Raw genomic sequence first — 25,125 nt, forward strand, 5'->3', positions numbered from 1 at the left:
AAAAATATTTAAATTTAGTGTTACCGATTTAGTTTATATGCACCAACAGAAATGCCTTCTTTCTATTGATGTAATTGTTCCCCTTCCCTTTCTCATATATACCTTTTGCCTTTGTCTCCTAACTGGAACAATATTAAGCTTCTGACTAAATTAATGGTTCCTGAATGGCTATTCTTTTTTAAATCTCAAATAAATGCTGTTGCCTCTCACTTTGGCCTTTTATTTTTAGGTTAAGAACAGTGAGAGAACTCTAGATAGATTTACCCAGCTGAAGGTGTGTTAACATTCAGGGTAAAATGAGGCTCCAAGGCCTTAGAGACAGACAGCTCTAGCTCAGAAAATCTGGAACCACCAGGGTTGCTCTGGCACCTGCAGAGATGTGTTTATATTCTAAAATGTTAGAGGCAGAACCCAGGATCCTTTCCATCCTATCTCCAAGCAACAAAGGTAGTATTCCCTCCTTCTAAGACAGAAGGAAGCAATTGATTCTTTCTCTTGTGTATAAGCAAAGAAAATTCATTTTTCTCCGTCCCTCACCTACAGAGTGTCTGACCACCCATGATGGAGATTTTTCCATCAGCTTTCGACACATCACCCCAGAGTAATCACTGGGCAAGGAATGCTGATGCAGTTATAATTATTTACATAATTTTTTTATTATTGTGTAAATAATAACTAATCTGTCTCTGATCTAGAACATCTCATGAGCATTTTGAGTAAAATTAATAAAGATGAATGTTAAAAGCCCAAGAGTATGGCAGCAAGGATGATGGGATCCTTTTTGTCACATCCTTTACTAGGGGGAGACAGATGAGAGTCCAAGGGCTGGTTAGCAGAATTTAAATATCCAGGGAACCAGCAGCAAATCTGTTAAAAGTATTGGGAAGTTTGTCAGCCAGGTATCAGAAGGTAAACTTGGAAAATGCAGCCTGAATGGTAGGTACTTTGGGATTTTATTCTCTCCTGCAGTTGGGCCCAGAAATTCTTAAAGGTCGGCTTATGTGAGGCAAGAGAAGCTTATGTTGCTCTCTCCTCCAGCGAGAGGAGTTAATTGAGCTCCCACAGCCAGAGCAAGTCTATGAGGATCACAAAGCTAAACTGCTGAATGCCACAAGTGCAGTGTCTGGGTTACTACTATCTTAGAGTCGCTTCTCTCTCTGCTCTGATCCTTAGCTTTCTTTCTATCCCAGCTGGTCTTCCTGTTTCAGGAGACACTACACCAGTCCCCGTACACAGATGGGAATAGGGGAGTGGATGACAGATTTCAAATGTTGATCGCTCTGTTGGGTACTAAAGAGGGCATGGGGTAGAAGGAGATGCTGAGGAAGGTAGAGTGAAACCTCTGTGAGCAAGCAGAAAGAGTCCTGGAGCCTTCCCACAGAAGTCAAATGGTGGTCGGGTGTTCCAAAATGCCACGCTACAGCCCGCATTTTGCCTCACTTTTGCACTTCCCACTAGGGAGAAAACAACTACTCCCTGAAGCTGTGATTTCTAGCCTATAAATGCTGACTTTAGCTATGAGTTCGTGCAAAACTACAGTGGGAAAAAGGAGGAGTTTAAAAATGGCTTTATATTGTTTTCGGTGCTATTGCATCAGAATCTATGGCAGAAATTGATTTGGATGTTAGGTGCTTGTCCCAAGTGCTGGGGAGGGTTGTCTTGGTCCGGGTAAGCTACAAAGGAAAGTGGTAATGGGACGCCCTTGCTTTTTGCCACCTGTGGGTGAAGCGGTTGCCTCTTCACCCTGAGGTCCTGACAATGAGGAGAAAACTGTTGGCTTCTTACCATTAAATTGGAGGCCTGATATCTTATTGGAGCCTAGGTGTGGGAAACAAAGCAAGTCCCTGTGCCAAATTCTTGCTATGATGTTTGCCTTAGAAAAGGCAGCCAAGAGAGCATGAGAAGGAAAGCGGTTTCTAGATTAAGGTACAATTTAGGAGTTTTCAACATGGTTATTAGATACGTGCCAGTCAGGGGAGGGGTTAGGACTGGAATCCAGGTCTCATGGGCTCATAGGCCACAAATGTCTGTGTAGCCTGGGCTATACTAGTACAGTCCTCATAAAGATGAAAGCTGTTTCCAACACCATGGTGATTTGGGCACCTGGAATCAAGACGGCCATAGTACACACTCTAGAGTGAAAGAGTAGGGCCTCCAAGGCAGTCTGAGATGTCAGACTGGGGTTCTGTGCCTGGCCTGGCACCCTGCGAGGGCCACAAAAATAATGAATTGCTAAGAGTTTGTTGAGAGTTCACTGTTGCTGAGCACTCTCCTAAGTGCTTTACCTGTATCATTCCATTTAACCAACAATTCAATGTAGTTTTATTATCTAAGTTTTAAAGAGAAGCAGAGACATGAAGAGTTAAATTGCCACTGCCTTAGTCAGTAGCCTTAACAGGATTTGAAGCCAGGCAGTCTAGCCCCAGAGTTGGATCCCTTGGCCATTTACTGATATTTATTGAGCACTAGGCTCTGAAATCCCTCTGCCCCCTTCTTAAATATCAGCCCTGATGAGTGGCATCAGAGGCCCCTAAATAGCCCAAACAAAGGCTGGGTGAAAGGCCTTGCAGACCCCTTGGGATTAGGTGGAAGGCAGCCAGTGAAGCTGGGTTTGGCCTGACCTGGCTGAGGTCTAGCCAGAATTAGCACCTTTCGGATATGGTCAATTAGGAGGGACTAGAGGTAGATGCCTTGCCTCTGCCCTGACAGAGATAAAAGAAGAAACATGACATGTTTTCCAGTGCAGGAAAGGCCCCTTGGTCCATGCCCATGGGGCAAGAAGGCCCAGCACCCCTCACTGTCCTGCCTGGCACCCAGGTCAGAGTTGGCTTAGTATGGTTCTTTATCAACAGCTAAAGAAAAGGCCTTCAGCAATTCTGGGCAGGGTGCAGGCCTTGAAAATACTTCTAACTCCAATTCCCTAGCCCACCAGCTTTGTTGTTTTGATCCTCTGTGTCCCTGTGCCTCTTGAGAATTTAAATGCTTCTTCTGGGGGCTCCCTTTTATCTGCTTCCTCATGCACCTGCATTCTTACTCCTTGGTATCTGGAAGGCATTTGATTTCACAGAAGGCTTTCAAAGACTCCAGAAGTCAAAGGTCAAAATTTACATTTGTAACACACAGTCAGAAACAAAGAAGATTTAATAGATCTATTGTGTACCTACATCAGAAGACTAAATATTGCCAAGATGTGAAGCCTCCTGAAATTGAGCTATAGATTTAACACAATCCTAAAAAAAACACTAGCAAGAATTTTTTCTTGTAGAAATTGAAAAACTAATTCTAAAGTTTATATGGAAAAGCAAAGGGCCTATAATCACCAAAGCAAAAAGAAACAAAGTTAGAGGTTTTACAATATCCGATTTTAAGATTTACTATATAACTACAGTAATCAAGACAGTGGAGTATTGGTTAAAAAAAAAAAAAGAGGTATATAGATCAAAGGAACAGAACAGAGTCCAGAAATAGACTAAAAGATATGTAGTCAGCTGATATTCCACAAAGAACCAGGGTTATTCAATAAAGGACAGTCTTTTCAACAAATGGTTCTTGAAAAATTGGACATACATACGCAAAATATACATATATATGAGAACCTCTACCCATAACTTACACCATATATAAAAATTTACATGAAGTGCATCACAGATCTAACTATAAATCAAAAAGTATCAAATTTTTAAAAGGACAAAAATCTCTGTGATCTTGATTAGGCAAAGAATTCTCACAACACAACAAACACAAACAATAAAGAAAAATGATTAATTGTACTTCACTAAAATTAAAAACTTCTTTGCAAGGCACTGGTAAAAATAATAGAAAGACCAGCCATGGACTGGGAGAAAATATTTATAAAACACATATCTAATAAAGAACTTGTATCTAAAATACGTGAAGAATTATAATTCAATAAAGAGAAAAAAAACAATTTTTTTTTAAATGGGCAAAAGATTTTAACACCACTTCATCACAAGATACAAATGGTAGATAAACACATGAAAAGATACTCAACTCACTAGGAATTAGGGAAATACAGATTAAAACCATAATGAAATACATGTATCTGCATATTGGAATAGCCAAAAATAATAAAATAAAATATAATATCAAATGCTTAAATGGAATACTCATACATTGCTGGTAGGAATGCAAAATGGTAGTCACTTTGGAAAACAGCTCTCTCATCTCACACATAGGTATTTACCCAAGAGAAATAAAAACATACCCACACCAAGACTTGTTAGTAAATGTTTATTGCAGCTTTATTTATAATCACTAAAATCTGCAAGCAACCTAAATGTTCATCAACTAGGTAAATGGATGAACACACTGTAGAACATCTTTATGATGGGACACCACTCGGCAACAAAACAGGATGAATTACTGATAACGCACACTAATGAATCTCAAAAGCATTATCCAAAGTGAAAGACACCAGACACAAAAGGTGACATACCGTATGATTAATTTATGACATTCCAGAAAAGGCAAAATTATAGGGACAGAAATCAGATCAGTGGTAGCCAGAGACCAGGAGTGGAAGGACAAGATTGCTTATAAAGGGTCACTAGGGAATTTGGGGGGTGATAAAAATGTTCTGTATCTTAATTGTGGTGGTGGGGACACAACCATTTATGTTTGTCAAAACTCAGACTGCATATCTAAAAACGATAAAACTTTCTGCATGAGAAATATACCTCACTACCCCCCCCAAAGTGAAACATTTCATTTTAAAAATATAATTTATAAGTAACTGCACTATGTAAGACTAATCAGCCATGGAAAATCTGTGTTGCCAGATTCTTCCATCAAATGAATACAGATATATATAACTGATGGTTTCAGACTTGGGGAGACAAAAGCTGTTTTGACTTAAAAACAAGGGACTTTCCAATCCTTAATTAACTGCTAAAGAAATGGTGAAGAGCCTCGCATCAACAAGAAGGGGATCATTCTGCACATTTTTTTACCCAACAGATAAAAATTTTTAAAGTTCATTATCATATAATAAGCTTAATATTGCAAATGATCTTGGGCAAGCACTTTGTTTCCTCATCCATAAAAAGGTAGCTGATCTAAAGAGTTCTCTGGATTGTAAAAGCTTAAAGTCTGATATCTTTCTTAGCACAGTTTAGTCGAACCTCTGGGGCACCTTTGAAAGTCCTCTAATCTATGAAACTTGTGAACTCAAAGGAAGTCAAACTCTACCCCTTCCTGACACCTCCACTGTATGTGCATGTACCTCCCTACCCCCATGTGTTGGAGCAGGCAAGCGTGGTAACTGTCATTTGGAAGTGGAGGGCTGCAGGATCAGGGTGCTGGGAAAACTCTGCCCCAGGTCACAGAATTAATACTCGTCAAACAGACCAGACTCTGCCTATCTGTTCCCCATGGCCCACCACCACCCTCCAACAAATTTACCTCCCTGGGAGAGGGGCCCTTTGGCAGTTTTTACTTTGTTTCTCTCCATCCCACCATCAGGAAATAGTGACCTCTGGGCCTGCTCTACGAGCCGATCAACTCCTTCCACATGAAGATACTTCATGGGAACAGGCCCAAGTTCATTCTTTTGCAATGTAAATATCCAGTTTTCCCTGCACTATTTGTTGAAATTATCCATTCCCCTCTTTGTATTCTTGGCACCTTTAACAAAAATCAGTTGACTATATACGCATGGGTTTATTTCTGGGCTTTCGATTCTGTTATATTGTTGTGTAAGTCTGTATGCCAGCGCCATACTATTTTAATTACCATAGCTTTGTAACATATTAAAATCCAGAAGTGAGATGCCTCCAGTTTTGTTTTCTTGCTCAAGATTGTTTTGGCTATTCGGGGTCCTCTGTGATCCCATACAAATTTTAGAGATGTTTTTTCTATTTTGTAAAAAATGCCACTGAGATTTTCATAGGGATTGCATTGAATCTATAGTGATGATCACTTTGGGTAACACGGACATTTAAAAAATACTAAGTCTTCCAATCCATAAATGCAAAATAAAAGTACTTTAATGTTAACTAACATAAAAAGGGCCGTATATGAAAAGCCTACAGCTAACATAATCAATGGGGGAAAACTGAAAGTGTTTCCTCTAAGATCAGGAATGAGACAAAGATGCCCACCCTCACCACTTCTATTCGACATAGTCCTGGAAATCCTAGGCAGAGCAATTAGCAAGAAAAAGAAATAAAAGACATCCAAATTGGAAAGGAAGAAGTAAAATTATCTATTTACAGATGATATGATTATGCATGTAGAAAACCCTAAAGACTCCACAAAAACAAAAACGACAACAACAACAAACTTGTTAACTAATCAACAAATTCAGTAAAGTTGCAGGATGCATAATCAACATGCAAAAATCAGTTGCATTTTTATACACTAACAAAGAACTATCTAAAATAGAAATTAAGGGAAAAAACTTACAATAGCATCAAAAAGAATAAAATCGTTTGGAATAAAGTTTAATTAAGTGAAAGACTTGTAAACTGAAAACTATAAAACATTGATGAAAGATAAAGAAGACATAATAAATAAATAGAATGACATCATGGTGCTTGTACTTTGTACTTTTCAAAGTGTTTTCACAGTATCTTATCTGAGCCTGATGCCAACTCTATGAAGTCAAAAGAGCAGGCAGAATGCTCACCAATAGACGAGGCAACCAAAGCCCCCAGAGGGTTGGATGAGAAGCTGGTCACTCACAGCTGATTAGTGACAAAGGATTAGATCCTGGGTGTCCTGTAAAGCCATTGGGCTCTTTCTATGGCCTTACTCAGATGACAGACCACCATGAAACCAACGGCATAACTGCAGTAGGTCCACAGGGGTTATATAACCCCTGAAAGGCATCATCACTGAGGTGACAATTCAGCAGAAGAAAATGCACCAATAAGTCTGGGAAATATTTACCATGTATCATGTTAAACAGGATTATACATGTAATCACAAACACATATGTATACTCTACTGCTTAATACTCTTTAATTGGCCTAGGCTCAAATCCAACCTCAGTGCAGCGGTCAAGGCCAGTCCCAGGCCAATCCCACTCCAGGCCCTTCATGCTACTGCCTACCTCCCACTCCATTCTCAGCTGCTTATGGTTCCCCATGTGGGCCATGTCCTGTGACACATATCGTCTCCCTCTGCTTAAAATGTGTTTCTCATCAAGCTAACATCTACTCATTCTTCCCATCTTAGTTTAGGTATTGTTTCCCTCAGAAAGCCCTTCCTGCAAACACATGCATGTGAGCATGCACGAGCATGCACGAGCATGCACACGCATGCACACGCACACACAGGACTCTTGGTTAGCTGTGCTTCTATTGTTCCCTATGACTCTGTATCATTTATTTGTCCATCTGACTCCCTAGACTATAAGCTCCTTGAGGTCAGAGCATGAGCCTTTTGCCCCTCTGTATTGACCACTGCAGGACCAGGCACATAGTAAATGCATACCTAGCAAATGATTGTGTGAGAAAGGGAGGCCCAGCATGCTATGGGTGCGTCAACAGCTCTGACACTTCAGATGCTTCTCAAAGGGGAAAGAGTATTAGAGAATCAAGATGTCTGGGCAAGACTAAAAGGAAGGTATGACTCTCCTATTTGTGGAAAATATCTTAAGCAACTTCAATGTAAGCTTTTGTCTGTTCTTCCCTGGGTCTCTTGACAGAGGTGACTGGGGGACTGATTTAGCCACAGACTAGTGCCAAGCCAGAAGTTGGGAAGTTTCAGCCAGTAAACGGAACCAAAGTGAGCAGTAAACTGCTCATAGCTGAAGACCCAGAGGTCCGGAGAAGTGAGCTAACTGACTTGAAGACTCCCAGCAACTTAGCAACAGGGTTAGTTCCACGGTCAGGCACTGCAATCCCAGTTCAGGGCTCTTTCCATGGCAGGCACCAAGCACCCTCTGGGATCTGAGTTAAGACACTGGATAACAATGGACTATAGACTTGACCAGTACCCAAGAGTCTGGGATACAACAGGAAGGACAGGACAGAAGGAGAGACTGAGATCTTGAACACAAATATTTGCCAAGCTACCAATAATTAACACAGGCCCCAGAGGAGAAGGACTAGCTAGAGAACGAAATCCAGTGGTACGTTTTCTACTCCCTCCATGCTAGAGATGCCACATGTTTGTTATTTCCCTGACTTTGACTCTGGACAAGACATAGACTGAGTGTTCTTGGCTCCCTTATCTTCAAAACTACCTGCAAGGAGTTACTATATTCTTGTTTGTACCATGAAGACAATTGAGCTGAGATGGGTTAAGTAACTATCTCGAGGTCACATAGCTTGTAAGTGGCAGGACAAGAATCTGAATGAGTTTTCTCCACTAACCAGAGAGATTCTGCATGATCTGGAAACTTTAAACTTCAGCTCTTAGTGACTCTTCAAGTCTCGGTTTTGCTGTCTGCAATTGAAAATAATTTTGTGCAGGTATTGTTCAGTAGTAACGCACGTGAGATTCACAAAAATATTTAAAAGGTTCAGTGCATGATACATTGAGAAAAGAAAGATGACCATGTTTAAAAACAAATAAACAAACAAATAGCCTGGGACTGACCAACAAACTTGCTGGGACATTCACCCTTCAGTCAGCAGCAGAGGTAAGAATGGAAGTGTCTAAAGCACAACAATGACTCAATAATTTGCTTTTCCATGGAGGGCAACAGGCTCCCAACACCAGCTGGGAGTGTCCAAACACCAGTAATGGGAGACTCTACTAATGGCAGGCATGGGGGAAACCAAAGAACACCCAACTCAGGCACACAGGAGAGGGAATAGCATGCAAAAACAACCTATGTGAGAGCCCAGCTTGTTCAGAGATAGCATCCAAGTTCGGCTAAAGGGAAGTGTGATGGAGAATCTTACATGTCAACTTAGATAAGCTACAGCCTGTTTTTCAATCAAACACTAATCCAGGCATCACTGCAACGCTGTGTTATAGATGTGATTAAAGTCTATAATCAGTTGACTTTAAGTAAGGAAGATTATTGGGATCGTTTGAGGTCTTGCCTGCCAGGATGTCATTAGTTTGGCTCAAATAAACTCTTATACAAATTCTTGGGGGGGAAAAAAGAGTAAGGGAGATTATCTTACATAATCTAGGTTTCAATAAATTGAAAGGCTTTAGGAGCAGAACTGAAGAAATTCCACTTATACGCAGCAGCTTTGGCTTGTGTCCAAGGTTTCCAGCCTGCCCTTCATGATGGAAAGACCTAGAGATTTCAGATTCACTTGCTGGCTGGCCCCCACAATCACATGGAGCCAAATACTTGTCATCTATCTCATACTGGTTCTGTTTCTCTGATTGAACCCTGACTGAAACAGGAAGGCAGGCCCCTTTCAGAAAGTGAGGAGAAAAAGGAGGCTTAGGCAGGAATTGGATTAGAGAGCCTTGCAGTGCACATTAAAAACTAAGGGGAGCAGCAGAAGGGATCTGAGCAGATAAAGAGCAAAATTCAATCTGCATTTTAGATGTTCTGAGTCAGTCTACCTGGAGGGTGGAGAATGAACTAGAGTGTACCGGGCCACACAGAAGGTGGCACTGCAAAAAGGGAGGAAGCTGGAGCCATAATTCAGGTAGGAAATGGTGAGACCTTGGGTGAACAAAGGCCTATCAGTGGAAACAGAGAAAAAGGGATGGGTTTGACAAACACTGAGGAATTAAGACTCATGGAATTTGGGTTACCTACTGCCTAGGGCATGAAGGTGAGGGCAAAGGAATCCAAATTGATTTCCATATTACTGGCTCTTTTCATCCCACTGGACCTCAATATTACATGGCAGCAACTAGAAGTGTCATCTCTTGTCCACCAGCTGCTAAATCAAAACATGGAGCCAGGGACACTCCTTAACACCCAGATGTTATGGACAGATCATCCATTTAATAAACAATATGTCTTGAAGACACCTGTCGTGAGCCCTTTGGCTCTTTCAGATGGAACCCTTCAGCTTCCCCTGCACAGAATAAGGAAAAGGCAACATCTGGCAGAACAAAGCCAGAAAAACATGGTTGGAAATATCCTGGGTGGGAAAGAAAGAGGGCACGTTCGGAGCGGCTGTTTCTGCCATTTTCTGGGCCTTGGAGTAGACCAAAGGCATGTGGGAATCTGATAGCCTCTTGGGGAGTGTGAGTGTTGAGGTACTGGCTGGTGAAAAATACCAGAGCCCTTACAAGAACCCTGGGAAGACTGGTGGTGAACAGAGAAAAAAGCAAGAAACCCAAACAACACCAGCCACATCACAGCCTTCATTTTGTTTCCTGTCTGCAAAGTGGACAGAATTATTCCATCTTATCACCTAACAGAACAAAAAGGATAATCAAGCTAGAAATGATGGGGAAGATACCAGAGATCTGTCTAGAAGAAGGAAGAGGTGGAACAAAGGTATTTGTTTTTGGTGACTATCTAAATGATCTTGTCATGACCATTAGTTTCTCTTTGGGCTACACAACTCTCATCAACAAAATGACTTTTTTTTTTCATTTTTATTTTTATTTTTTGACATTCAATATTATTTTATATTAGATTCAGGTGTACAGCATAGTGGTTAGACATTTATATAATTTGCAAAGTGCTCCCCACAATTAGTCTAGTACCCACAGAACTATAGTTATATTACAATATAATTGACTATATTTCTTTTGCTATAACAGAATGACATTTTAGAAGAGGAGAAAAGATAGGAATTAAAAACATTCATTGGGGTTTTGCTTCCAGTAATGGTAAACAAGAACCTATTAGACCAAACCTCTTGAAAATAACAAATACAACTTTGGACAAAATATAAAAACCTTTATACCTGACAGTACTGAAAAGCAACCCAAACCAGGTAGAAACTGGAGGGGAGGTCCTCTTTAAAAGAAATGGCAGTGGCTAAGTTTCCCATTTTTTACCTCTTCACCTAAAAGCAGGCCCCACTTGAAGCCAGGCCAGGAAGCTAAAACTTTGATGGAAACCCACAGTCTTACTGACTTAAAGATTCTAAGGACACAGTTTGGGGTAGCTATAATAGCAGGACAGTGATGGTGGAAAGGACTGAGTCACAGAGGTGGAATCCCAAATTTTGCATATAAACTCAGACTGACACTGTAGCTGAACTATGAACTATATATACATGCACAGGCACAAGCAGTCCACCTTCAGAGATTTTAGCTGCCATGCTGCAGGGGAGATAGAGTTCAGAGTTTTGAGTCTAGCCAAATTAATTGCCTAATAAAAAAAATCAACATCTACCAAAGAACACAAGAATCCAGAGTCTCTACAACATATCACTCAATGTCACAGATACAATCCATAGCACTAGCCAATATAGAAACAGGAAAATGTGACCCATTAAAAAGAAAAGGCATCCAATGAGACTGACCCTGAGATGACTGAGATATTAGAATTATAAGGATTTTAAAGAAGCTGGTATAACTATGCTGAATAAACAAATTGGAAATCTTACCAGAGAAACAAATTATTTAAAAATAACCAAGTAGGATCTACCCCAAACTAAAAATATATGTCCATATACAGATTTGCCCAGGGATGTTCACAGTTGCATTACTCATAGTGCTCCCAAAGTAAAAATGACCGCCAAAATCATCCACTGATAAATGGATAATCAAAGGTATATATCCACACAGTAATTATTCACCATAAAAATGAATATAGTACTAATATATGATACAACATGGATGAACCACGAAAACATTATGCTAAGTGAACAACACCAGGCACAAAAGACTACAAATTGTGTGATTCCATGTATATGAAACAGTTAAAATAGGCAAATTCATAGAGACAGAGGTAGATTAGTGGTTGGTAGGGACTGTATGGAAGGGAATAGGAAGAGATTGCTAGTGGGTACAGTTTCTTTTGGGGGTTATGAAAATGTTCTGGAATGGACAAGATAATGGTGATGATTGGACAACATTGTGAATATCCTAAAACCCACTGAATTGTGCATTTAAAAATGATTAATTTTATGTTATGTGAATTACATCTTAATTTTTATCTATTAAGCCACCTACCCTATGTCTTTTGACTAAAGCATTTAGTCCATTTACATCTAAAGGAATTATTGATAGATACATAGTTATTGCCAGTTTATTATTCATATTTATGATCTTCTCACGCCCCACCCCCCTACCCCCCATCTTAAAGAAGTCCCTTTAACATTTCTTGTACTACTGGTTTGGTGGTGATGAACTCCTTTAGCTTTTTCTTATCTGGGAAGCTCTTTATTTGTTCTTTGATTCTAAATGATAGCTTAGGTAGTCTTAGTTGTAGGTCCTTGCTTTTTATCATTGAATATTTTGAGCCAGTCCTTTTCTACCCACAAATTTCTGTTGAGAAATCAGCTGACAGTCTTATGGGAGCTCTCTTATAGGTAACTAACTGCTTTTATCTTCCTGCTTTTGAGATTCTCTGTCTTTAACCTTTGGCATTTTAATTATAATGTGTCTTGGTGTAGGCCTCTTTTGGTTCATCTTGTTTGGAACTCTTTCCAGGAGTGCCCTTTTGTGGGTTGTATGTGCCCTCCTTGATTGCTGTTGGCATATCAGTGGGTGGGACGGACCCTCGGGTTGACTGGTTGTGAGGACTGGCCACAACCATATGGAGCCTCTGTGCAGGGACTGACTCCATAGGATTCAGCCCAGTGGGCTTTCATGCCTGTGGAGACCACCCTTCGGATGTTATGTCTCACTTTTTAAAAAGGTAAAAAATATGGGAAACTGGATGATGAATACAGAACTCATATACAAATATATTTGTAACTTTTCTATAAACCTCATTTATTCCAAAGTACAGTTTAATATAATTCTATTTACAATAGCATCCAAAACAAAGTTCTTAGAAACATAAATTTAACAAAAGATACTCAAGATCTGTACACTTAAAAGTACATTAAGAATGCTCAAAATAACAGATCTACCATATTCATGGATTATTAAGATGTCAGTTGTCCCCAAATTAGGGTGATCAACTGTCCCAGCTTACCTGGAACTAAGGGCACTCCAAGATGACAAGACTATCATTTCTAAAACCAAGTTAGTCTCCAGCAAACCAAGATGTGTTTCTCATCTAACTTCAAACTGGTGTATTATTTCAACACAATCCCAAGCAAAATCCCAGCTGGATTTTTTTTTTTTTTTAAGGAAGTGACAAGCTGATTCTAAAATGTATGTGAAAAAACAAAGAACCCAGAGTAACCAAAACAATTTTAAGTAAGAATCAAAGTTGGAAGACTCACAATATCTAATTTCAAATCTTACTATGAAGTACAATAAGATAATATGAAACTGATAAAAGGATAGACTCAATATCAATGGAAATAAACTCTTACGAATAATCAATTGATTTTCAACAAAGTTGCTAAGGCAATTCAATGAGAAAGGCTAGTCTTCTCAACAACTTGTCCTTGATCAATTGGATATCCATATGCAAAACAAAAACAAAAATAAAACCCTTAACCTACACCTCATATCATTCACAAAAATTAACTCAAAATGGATCATAGACCTAAATGTAAAACCATAAAACTTCCAGAATAAAACACAGGAGAAAACACTGGGTTAGGCAAAATTTCTTTATAGAAAAAGCAAAAGTACAAACCATAAGGTAGAAAAATGGACAAATTAGACTTGATCAATATTTAAAACTTCTCTCCAAAAGATACCGCTGAAAAACAAAATAGGCAAGGCACAGGCTAGACCGAAGTCACGAAGCATGTCTTTAACAAAGGACTGATATTTAGAATGTATTTTTAAAAAATTCAACAATAATAAAAAATAATAGAGACAATACAATTTTTAAAAAGTCAAAGATTTGGACATACTTTAAAATGCAAATTGATAAACACATCAGTCATTAGGGGAATACAAATTAAAACTATAAGATACCACTAGATACCACCAGACGAGCTAAAGTTAGTAAGATAACACTGAATGTTGGCAAAGATGTATAGCAAACAGAACTACTTTGTCAGTAGGAGTGAAAAATGGTACAACTTTGGAAAAAGGTTCCATAAGATTAAACAAAACCAAGTCAGTGAGTCAGCAATTTCTCTCCTACGTAAGGACCCAAGAGAAACAAAATTTAAAAAAAAAAAAACTTGTACATATTCACAGAAGCTTTATTCACAATAGCCATGAATTGGAAACAAGTGAAAATAGATAAACTGTAGCGTATTCACAAAATGGGATTCTACTCAGCAATAAAAAGAATGAACTAGTAATATGAGAGATGAACTTAGAAATATTAAGCTGAGTTAAAAAATCCTCACACAAAAGAGGATATACTAATGATTCTATTTACATTAAGTTCTTGAACAGGCAAAATTAACATATGGTTAAAAAGATCAGAGTGGTTGGAATGGGGCAGAGCTGAGGGTAGGAGCAGAGGTCACTGGGAAGGGGCAAGAGGGAACTTTCTGGGGTAATAGTAATGTTCTACATCCTATTAGGGATTTGGGTTACACTCATTTATGTGTTTGAAAAATGGATCAAATGCTACACTTATGATTTCTGCATTTCACTTAATGTAAATGTCACCTTAAAAATTCCATTGTCAAAAAAAAAAAAAAATCCATTGGCTACCAAAACCTACAAGATGCCCCACCACCATTCAAGGCAGGAACTCAAAAACAAGGCAGAAGAGGACTTGTACCACTCCCTGTCTTCACCATCTCTACATACTCCTCTATGACATTGCCTAAATCACAGGATAAGTCAGAACATTTCAGATGTTTGCCTAACTCTTGTACTATCAGGTACTGGTACCCTAGATTCTGAAAGCATTTGTATGTAGCACAAATTAGTGACTAGCCTCTACTCTGCTAGGGCATTTGAAATTTTACCATGATATCTCTCTGTACTCAGAGATGTATCAGGGAGCAGACAGGTGGGACATGAGATCTGAAAAGATTCTCATATTACCTCCCTTTCACCGCCCTGACTTGCCCAATCTAGTACCCACCCCCACCCCCCAAAGCACACACCACGGAACTCTTGCCCAACTAAATCAGAGGCAGAACCTGTAGAGCCCACACCTGTCACCAGGGGATGGAAAAGACTGTGAACCAGCCAGCTTCCAGAACATAGCATCCCACCCAGCTATTCCCCCTTGAACTCAATATGGAGGAAACAAGTTGATTCCATTTTCTCCTTGAGATAATGCAACTATGAATGAAAGATGCATTAAAACACAGAAACACCTAGAACAGTACCTGGCACATAAATGAATTAATGAAGCAGATATGTTTTTAAAACCACAGGCATTCTTATTTAATGAGAAAAGATGGTAGGCTATGCTGGGGGTGAAAAAGTAGGGATACCTCAGCTATTAATTTCAGAGGGGAACAAAGTTGCTTGGCCAAGTGGCCTTCCCTCCCTTACCCCAGGAAGCCATCATTAATCTTTAACCTCCCCAATAGGGGTGGTTCCAGAGTAACAACTGATTCACCCAAATAAATACAGGTGTTCTCCCACCCCTACCACCTGTAGTGGCTCAGCTTGGTAAACAGATGTCTCCCTCTAGCTTCCAGAGCTCACCCCTTTCATCTGTTAATGTCATTTGCTAATTTAAAAAGAAAACACTTGAAGACTGGAGCACAAAAGAAGAGTTAGCTCCTGGTTATCATGCCCAAGATCCTATGTCCCTTTTTTTCAGGGAAATGCTCTGGTAACTATTTTTCTTAACAGGGGGAAGCTGAGGTAGAAAAAGTAAAGAGGAAAAGAAAAGGCACAGAGCATGAAGAAAACACTCCTGCTTGCTGGCCTTAAATTCAGATCTGCATCTGGGGCTCAGGTCACTTCTGCTGGCTTGGCAAGGGCACTCCATCATCATATTTTAAGAGATCCCTTGAGTCCCAGGTCCAGAAGCCAGAAGAAGGGCCCATGGAAGCACAGTGGGTTTACAAAGCTCATGGCCATCCCTCCCAGCATTTTTTCTGAGCTGGCTGGCAATAATCCCTATGCCCAAATCCTTTTATGTAGAAATGAACCTCTAAAAACAACCAAAAAAAAAAAACTACAGCAAAGTGACCAAATTGGTCTGACCAAATTGATCCTTTGCATCTTTTCTAGCATTTTGCCTGTTTCCACAAAGTAACAGTTAAGAATGGAGATGGAGGAGCACCTGCAATAGTGTACAGCTGCTCTTCCCTTGCTCCCCTGGAAGCTCATTTTAGCTTCTGGAAACCAATGCTGCCAGATTCCAGAAAGCAAGCAGACTGAACTGCCAATTCCTTTGAGGGAAAGCAGATCCTACTGCTTTCACCACCTTCTGGGACTCTGAGAAGGCCCAAGAGCTGTCTTCATGTCTCCTCTCCTCTGACCTGACTCAAGGACCCCAAGTTAAACTAGTAGTTAGCCATTCTATCCAAAACAGCTCCCCTCCTCACGTGCATCCATCGCATCAAATAAGATCTTTCCCCATTTGTTCCTCAAAACATCTTAATAAGTGGTTTTGTACAAATTCCAGCAAAATGTACAAATTCTTATCAAGACTCTACTAAATCTATGGCCATACCACCCTGAACATGCCCGTACCAGTCTGATCTCGGGTTGGGCCTGGTTAATACTTGGATGGGAGACCACTTGGAATACCAGGTGCTGTAGTCATTAAAACAAAACAAAAACTCTATTAAAAACCTCAAAATCATTCCTGCCAAGAGACCTAAGTCAGGGGTGATGACCCAGCACAGTATTGCACACACCGTGTAATGTCCATTGCATCCCAAGTTGTGCAATGAGGGTGGAGAACTAGAGCACCTGGGGACGTGTTCACTTTACCCACTGCATCTTTCAGATGGCAGCAAACAGGACCAACCCAGGAACAAGCATTCACCACTGCTTGCAGGACCCCAAGTAGTGGCATCATGGCTGCCTCTGACTTGGCACAAACCCTTTCTATTTCACCCTCAGGTCTAGACCCCCAACTCCATCCACCTACTTTCTGCAATATACTCTATGTTCATCCTTCAAAAGGGAGAACCAGAGAATGCAACCACTAATTCAAACCAGAAAAACCCAGGTCACAGAACTGAAAAGAGTTTTTCATCCAGCCTGTCTGAAAGACCCTTTCCCCCTGTGAGAATTTTGGCTTCCAGAGGCAAAAACCTATTTTCTTCACTCATTCCTGCAAGTAAAAGGAGATGAAACCTGTTTATGTGGCTTTGCAAATAAGCTTTTTAGCTCTTAAGGAAAGAAAAGTTGCAGCGGGGTGGGGGGATACCAAACAGAATGGGAATGCATGGAGGTGAAAAGGCAAGGTTTAAAACCTCACTGGCCTGAGATGTGGAGATACCGCCTTTGAGCAGATGATACAAGACATCAAGTGCCTCTTGCTACTGTTTCTTTCCTGAGGACTAAAACGCTTTTTTTTTTTTTTTTTTCCTGCTGTGAGGAGGAATGAGAGGCGGAGAGGGGAAGGAGAAAGTGGAGGGGGAGAAGGAGGAGGAGGAGGAGGAGCAGGATTTATGGACCGAGACAGAGAGGGGTTCCTTGGAGTCAAAACGCAGGGTTGGAACAACTGAGGACTTGTCAACAGCACACCATCAAATCGGCATCATAACCCCACATAAACGCAGACAGACAGAATCAGGCTGTTACAGGGAGCTGACAGCCTCCCTGAGTTTAGTTGCCGGTGCCAGAGACCACTCACTCACTCACTCAGTGTGGGCTGCGGTTTAGTTTCTCAAATGAAGCTATTTTACGCAGGCAAAAAGCTGCTGTCTGTCTTCAAACAAATGGGCTCTCTGAAAAGACTGGGAAGGAGGAAATCTCTTTAGCTAATGGGATGCGTTATGTCCAGAGTGCCATTTATCATTTCTTTTTCCCCAGCAGTTAACGACCCCAAACCATCCACTAGGCCCTGATCCAAGACCACCACTCCATTCAGTACAGTAGGACATGAAAACCAGACTTTTGTCTGCTCCAATTGAAAAAAAAAAAAAAAAAAGCGGCAGCAAGTTCAGAATGGGTAGATTCTGGCCAACCCCTGGCGCACCCCTCCTAAGCGCGCTCCGGTAGTTCAGAGACAGAGGCCCCTGTCTCCTGACCGCAGCTCTGGTTCCCGGGGCACAAGGCCTTTCTCCCCAAAGCACTTTTCTAAGTAGAAAGCGCCTTCTGCCAGGAACCTGTGCGCTCCACTAGCTGAAAGAGTTGAGGAATGGAGGAGCTACCCTAAAGTTGGCCCAGGGCAGCGGTGAAGCATACCTTGGGGGCCGAAGCAGCTGTGTCCCAGCAGAAGGGAATGTCGGGTGGACAGCCCTCTCCGGTCACCCGACCTGTCCTCCCATCCCCGCACTCACCTACTGCCCTGATGCGGAAGCCGCAGGGCGGACGCAGCGCCCGGCGACACCAGGCGTCGCGCAGCACCTGCAAGCTGGCGGGAGGCGCGTGCACCAGCAGCACCCCGCACCTCAGCCAGCCCTGGAAGGCCAGCCGCGAGGCGGCGCGCGCCAGCCGCGAGTTCCAGAAGCAGCGCGCGTTGGCGCGGCGGAAGGCGCGGAACACCGCGCGCCCGCTCGGCTCCTCCGCGTCGCTCGGCGCCTCCAGCCTGCAAAGCACCAGCGCCAGCGAGCCCGGCGCCAACTGCACCGGTCCGGCCATGTTGCGCGGGAGGCGAGGACCCGCAGTCTCGCACATCGGCGGGCGCGGGGGGCCGCTCAGCACTGGCGGCTGGGGCACCGCGCGCCGACCGGAGGGATCAGCTTACTGCGCGCTGCGCCCGCTGCCGGGGGAACGGGGCTCCGGGGGCGGGGTCAGCTGCGCTCGGCGGGGCAGGGGTGGGGCGGGCCGCGCGGCCTGCGGCTGGCCGCTGCTCTCACCCGCGCGTCGCCCAATAGGGGTTTCCCAGTGCTGAGTTACCGGGTCAGTCTCCGCACCCAGCCAGGGCTCCGCTCGCCCTGCCCTGCTCCGGGCGTCTCACTTCACTTCTCAGCTCCCGCCAGCCCGGAGCTCCCCTTGCCCGGATGGCCCCGCACTGGGCTTTTCCAAGTCCTAGGCGAGCCCCGCGGTACCCGGAGAGCCAAGCCGCCTCTGACTGCGGTGCCCTCGACACGGCCAGTGGCCCCAAAACCCAGAGGGCCAGTGTGGCCGCCGTCGCACTGGCTTTGTGGTAGCTCTCAGTGAGAGAGGCCACAAGGGACATCCTGGGGGTATCATGGACATCGTTCGGACCAAGAATCAGAGACTCAAATTCGAGTCTCGGTCTGCCCCTAACCTATTTCTTCAGTTTACTTACCCTCCCTCTAAGCCTCAGTTTACTGTCTGAAAATGAAGAGTTGGGACTCTAAGGGTCTTTTCATCCGCGGGTTTCTGGTGTTCTAAGATCTGTTCCCGCCCCTGGAACACTTAAGTAGTAAGAGAAGTAAAGTATTCCAAAGATGCCACCGACTGGGAAGGTGCCCTGATGAAATCCTTGGGATTCAGCCCTGCTTTGGATCTGGGAATCTGAAAACACTGAGACATCGACTGGCTGCCCCAGAAGTGAAGGGAGGCACTTGTGATTTACCACAGCATTGTAGCCAGTGTCTCAGAGCACTGTGGGACAGACAATTCAGATGCTGAGGAACATAGAGACTTCGACCCTGGTTGGGACACTGGTTTGAGGGCTCCTTAAGGAAGGAATGGCGTGAAAGGAGAGAAAGGGCATTGCTACTACTAGAAATCGGCACGGTAAAAAGGAACAGAGGTGCTTGGTAAGTTCTGGGAATCATTCCAGAATTCTCACTCCCTCACCTCATCCATCATTAATAAGGACTACAAGAATCTGAGATAATCTATACGCTACCCCTACTAAGGAAGGCATTGTCACAATAAAAGATAGATGATGTTATTAAATAATAATAACTAACATTTATTGAAAACTGTATACTGGGGCATTAATTTCACATCTCTATGAATGACTATCAGTGTTTATATTTTTTTATGGATGAAGAAACTGTGAAGCTAGATTGGATGAAGTGTTTTCCACTCACAGCGATAGCAAGAAATGGAGTCAGACAACTGCCAAGTCAAGGTTCCTTATGACATATCTGACACAATTTTCAGTTCAAATAAGTGTACAAGCTAGAGACAACACTGACATCTGTTATGACTCTGAGGTGGACGATGGATAAATACAACAGAAAGCCCAAATGAATTAAACTCCTATGTCTGTATATCTCTACAGGGTGGGCAGAGCTTTTCCTCTGAGTGCTCTCTATCACGTCACTCCACTTTATGGGACCCAGAGTGCCTTTGCTGTGTTCCCCATCCTAGAGAACTATGATCTCTATAGATCTAGCATCCAGTACTGTGTCTTTTCCATAATAATTTACTCTCAGCTCACTCTGTACCTAGAACTGTGTACTAAGGGCTTTACAATGTGATCTACTTTTATCCTCAGAATTATCCCTCTGAAAGGGGTAATATTGTTAAGCCCCATCTTCCACAAGAAAAACAAAAGCTTAGAGAGTTGAAGCAGCTTGTCCAAGAGGGCGAAGTTAATAGGCAATAAGGCAGGGACTCCAGTGTCTACTTGCCCACACACCTGACTAGAGGGGAGGCCTGGAGATCATCACTCTGACTTATTGGACCTGTGGCTTGGTGTGAAAATTTGTACTGAGATTGATTCTCCTAAGAATTTGAGCTGGAAATACACAAAGACAATCAGGCCCTTTATATCAGGGCATGTAGCTACAAGGATGCTGCAAGGTAGATCCAGCCATGAAGTTTCACGGCCTGAAATTATGAAATAAAACTGCCTTAAACTGCAGACTTTCATTCATATGCGCAAAATTTCCCTTATTTTACTTAAGCTAGTCCAATTAACAAAAAAAGTAGAAAGGATGTAAAGAGAAAATTTTAAACTGGATAGCCAAATATGTATCCAACCATTTCCCAAAGGATCGGCTACCACTCTCCCCCCAAAAATATCCCCAAATTTCTACAAAATGGAGCATGTCTTAAAAGTTAAATGGAAAACCGTGGGCCTCCAACCTGAATGGCCTTTTTTACATGGCAAAACTAGAGAAATAGAACTTCTCAAGGGCCTTCCATCTTTGTGGTCTCTGCAGACCAGACAGAAATATTTTAGAAGACAGATTTAGTACCATTCTCAAACAGGCATAGAGTAGTCAAACTAAAAGCTAAACTGAAAAGCTCAGGATAGAGAGATTTTTGTATTTTAATTTTACATTTCAGTATATTCTAGGTCTGAGAAAGGACAAAGTAATTCTCACACTATGTACAATCCAAACAGTATGCTATGCAGTCATTAAAAAAGATTGACAGAATTTTATGTACTGAAACAATATCCCAGATATACTTTTAAGTCAAAAAGAAAAGTAAATAGAATAATAGGTCTAGTATGCTAGACCAACTACGTGTGTGTGTGTGTGTGTGTTTAAATGGGCACATATATTCATATGTAGCTGGGACATCTCCAGAAGGAAGGGTACAGAGAGGAATGGAGGACAGGGTAAAGGGAAAACTTATTTTTCACTGTATATTAATTACCACGTTCAAATACTTGTTCAAAAAATACTTTCAGAAATATATATCAGGACATTAAGAGATTATCTCTAGTCATCTTGACAGAAATTTTAACAACGGTCCAATTTATTCCCTTCAAAGTAAATAATTACTAACAATTTACTTCACTTCTCTCTTCTCCTATTTCCAGATGATTCTTCTCTTGCCCACCTTATCAGGCCTGAAATTCCTGCCTAGAGAATCTCACTTTAGGGAAGACTATGCGTCCAAAGTCAAAGTTAAGGGCACATACATCGCCTCTCCATTATCACATTTTCGTGAAGATTTATTTAGCTCATCCAATTTGCTGTTGACTTCAAAAGCACAGTGGCTTTTCATCAGACCGAGGACAGGATGTACAAAAGGGCTTTGGGTTTCAGGACCACTGAGGGAGATTAAGATCATTTTGTTCTAGAGAGGCAGGAATGGGAAGCTAGTGCCTTTAATTGAATGGAGGGAGCAGCACTACTGGGAGGCAACTTTCCCAAGAGTAGCCCATATGGAGGAATACTTGCCATTACTTGTGGAGACTAGACTCCACCCTTTAGAACAACAGCAAAAGGGTCTCTGAGGCAATACAGTAAGGACCATCACAGGGGCCTCTTGGAGGCAGCGCAGAGCTTCAGAGATTGGTAGTCAGTGGAGGTGGAGGAGCAGACCTTGGCAGCAGAAGCCAAAGTAACTATAATGAGCGCCTCAGAAAAAGACCAAGCCCCTTTCTCCATTTTCTGCATACCATGTAAACACATAAGTTTTATGACAACTTCGAGGAGTAGACTCCCCAAAATGTGGCCAAGATTCAATATTTGGTCAACTCTAGCAAATGAAACTTGGATTTTGATTTTCTTTGGTTTAGAAAACTGGAACTGAAAGGGAACTAATTCATACTTGCTACTTTATAATTGCTATAGAAGGTAAACTGGATCATTTGATGCTCACATCTGCCTGGTATCTGTCCTGAGTAGAGCATTCAACGTTCTTCACATCCTGATTTCAGCCTGTCTTTCTAGCTCCATCTCCATTTTCATCCTTGCTCTCCTTCTCCAGGCTACACCAAGGATCTTGTGCTCCAGCAACCCAAAAATGTGCCTCCCAAGCAGGTGCTCTCACATCTTTGCTCACACTATTCCCTCTGCCTAGAAGGCCTTTCCCCTTTCTACCAGGTGGTATTCTACAAAAAGCCTACCTCCTAAAACCTGTGACACACCCAGGAAGATTTCATCTGTTCTTGGAGTACATTGTTAACCCTTTTGTAACACAGGTGTGTTAAGGGCTATAATGTTTAGTTACCTGTCTCATTAAACAACCAGAGATTCTTTAAAGGCCAGGCGCCTGCCTGATTCATCTCTGTGACCCAGCACATAGCTCAGTGTCTGAGTTATAGATTCATTCCGCCTATATCAAATCTAATTTAACTAGTGCTTAATCCAGAATAACCATGCTCTTGCTGCTTTCTCACTAGTCTGGTGTCACTATACACAAAAACATTTCTGGTTCAAAGATGAATCACAGGAAGGCCTGCTTGTCCAACAGTTGATGCCCAGGGCAGAGCCTCAAGGAACAGGCACACCTAGGGATCCTGTCCAGGGCATTCAGGCATCGTTATTTTAGTGATGTATCTGGTGCAGTTTACGACATATATGTTATAGTAAGAATGATGTTTAGATTGACTACTTCCAATTTTTTTCCACAAGAAAATGCATCAGAAAATCAAGCCTTGACGCTTAAAGCTGATTCAGGAAACATTTCCTATCTCGATTCTCTTTATCATGACCATTTCTGCTTCTACAACACATTTATTCTCTAACTTCCCCCCATCAAGCCCCCTCCCCCCCGCCCCGAAAAAAAAAGCCCGGGGGACTGTTTCTATTTCTCAAAGGAAAATATAACTTTTTGCTAAGTGACTGTGTTGACTCAAAGGGCAAAGAAAAGGAGGTGGAGGAAAGAGAAGAACATTTAATGCCATTTCTTTTTTTTTTTTTAATTACCTTCTTTATTCTAGCTGTTTAACTAAGATAAGACTCAAGCACAGTAACTTTCTCTATGAAAGGGAGTAAAAATATTTAGCCAATCTGAAGGATTTCTTAAGGTCCCTTCCAGCTTCATGATTCTATAGCTCCATTTTCACACCCAAATATAGGAACCTAATGTTGTTTAAATTGTCATTAAGTTCAATGAGGTACTAAGAGATACGAAATTAGAGCCTGAGAGCTAGATATCCCCAAAGCTCATTCTGATTTGCCTGTAAACAATTCACTTCTTTACCTTTCCAATGGCAAGAGGCCAACAAAGAAGTATTGGAGAAAAAATGTTCTTAGTTTGGAACACTAAAAAGCTAAGAATACCAGAAAGCACATGATTCTGATGTGAGAATTTTTTAAAGAAAAAATTATTCTTTTGTCATTTGTTAAAATGGTAAGGATGATTTTATTCAAGACTATTGCAAAGTCTAGACAGCAGACAGCCGTAAAGCAAAGACAGCAAAGAAGCTGAAGACTTTTGCCAAAGAGCAGAGTAAGAGTCAGTGGATAGAAAATTACTAATAGAAGACATCAAGTATAAAGGAATTCTTGCCAAACTGACCTAAAAGGAATCTTGCTAATGGCAGGTCAAGATGGAGGATGAGGAACTTAACCAGATATTGAGGAAGATCAGATATCAATGGTGGTAGATTTGCACTCAACTGACCTAGCTGGATTCTTGCTAAGACTGGGCTGGGCAGGTAGAAGACAGGATGGGGCCCAAGGTCAAGAAAAAAGCTCAGAGGAATCAGACCTAAGTTAGGCCAGAAGCGACTTTGTCAGGAGCCAATGCAAACTTCTTATCACTCTGCTCCTCCCCACTTCATTAAAGGAACAAACACCTATAAAACATTTAAAACACCCTATAATCCCATTTTTGTAGGGAACTAGAATAATGATGTTAACAGAAATTATTTCTAGGTGGTGGGATTATAAGCAACTTTTATTTCTTTGAGCTTTTCTATACTTTCCAAAAATTATACAATAAAAAAAGGTCCTGATAACTTTAGGTTTAAAAGAAGATAAGGCAGCTGGCAGTCTTGCACCCGGACCATCAAAGCCAATAAGCTTTCTAACCAAAATGAAGAGACTCCATTACTCCACTTCCCCATTAGACTCAGGGTCAGGGGGCAGATCTCAAAGCCAGAAAAAAATTACTTCTAATAGAAAGCTAGAGCACCAGCCTGTCAAGAAGGCATGCAACTAAGTGCCCTGGAGCCAGAGCAAGTCAGCAAAATTCTTATAGTTTGAAACGTGGATAATCAGATTTACTCTCTCCTGACACACAATCCCCACCCCCCCCAAAAAATAAATAAAATCAAAGTATGGAGACCTGAGGCAAGATGCCCAAACCAGTTTTAGGATTTTGAAGTAGAAACCACTTCTCCTCAGTTTTATTAGGGCAGAGGGTGTAAAGCTGAGCCTCATATCCCACCATTTACATGCAAATTAGAAAAAAGATGAGTTGGCCCCACTCTGGGTTCTCAGATCTCAAAGGAACTCTGTTTTCCAGCCAAGCCCCCTGCCTTCTAGCTACAGATTTCCTCAGCACTCTTAATTGGGAGGGGGGGGGGGCGGGGCGCGAAGAAAA

The 25,125-nt window shown here is 41.8% G+C and overlaps 1 protein-coding gene across 3 annotated transcripts in view; it reads right to left on the reverse strand.

Annotated features, from left to right (window-relative positions):
- STOX1 (storkhead box 1) overlaps window positions 1–18,699 on the reverse strand; it is a 40,202-nt gene extending 21,503 nt beyond the window's left edge. For all 3 annotated transcript variants that reach the window (XM_016127342.2, XM_016127339.2, XM_016127341.2), the window contains exon 1: window positions 18,306–18,699. In XM_016127342.2, the coding sequence (XP_015982828.2) occupies window positions 18,306–18,642 (337 nt within the window). In that variant the 5' untranslated portion in view covers window positions 18,643–18,699. The remainder of the gene's footprint in view (window positions 1–18,305) is intronic.
- Window positions 18,700–25,125: the final 6,426 nt, after the last annotated feature.

Source organism: Rousettus aegyptiacus, unplaced genomic scaffold (assembly GCF_014176215.1).
Source record: "Rousettus aegyptiacus isolate mRouAeg1 unplaced genomic scaffold, mRouAeg1.p scaffold_m13_p_6, whole genome shotgun sequence".
Lineage (NCBI taxonomy): Eukaryota > Metazoa > Chordata > Mammalia > Chiroptera > Pteropodidae > Rousettus > Rousettus aegyptiacus.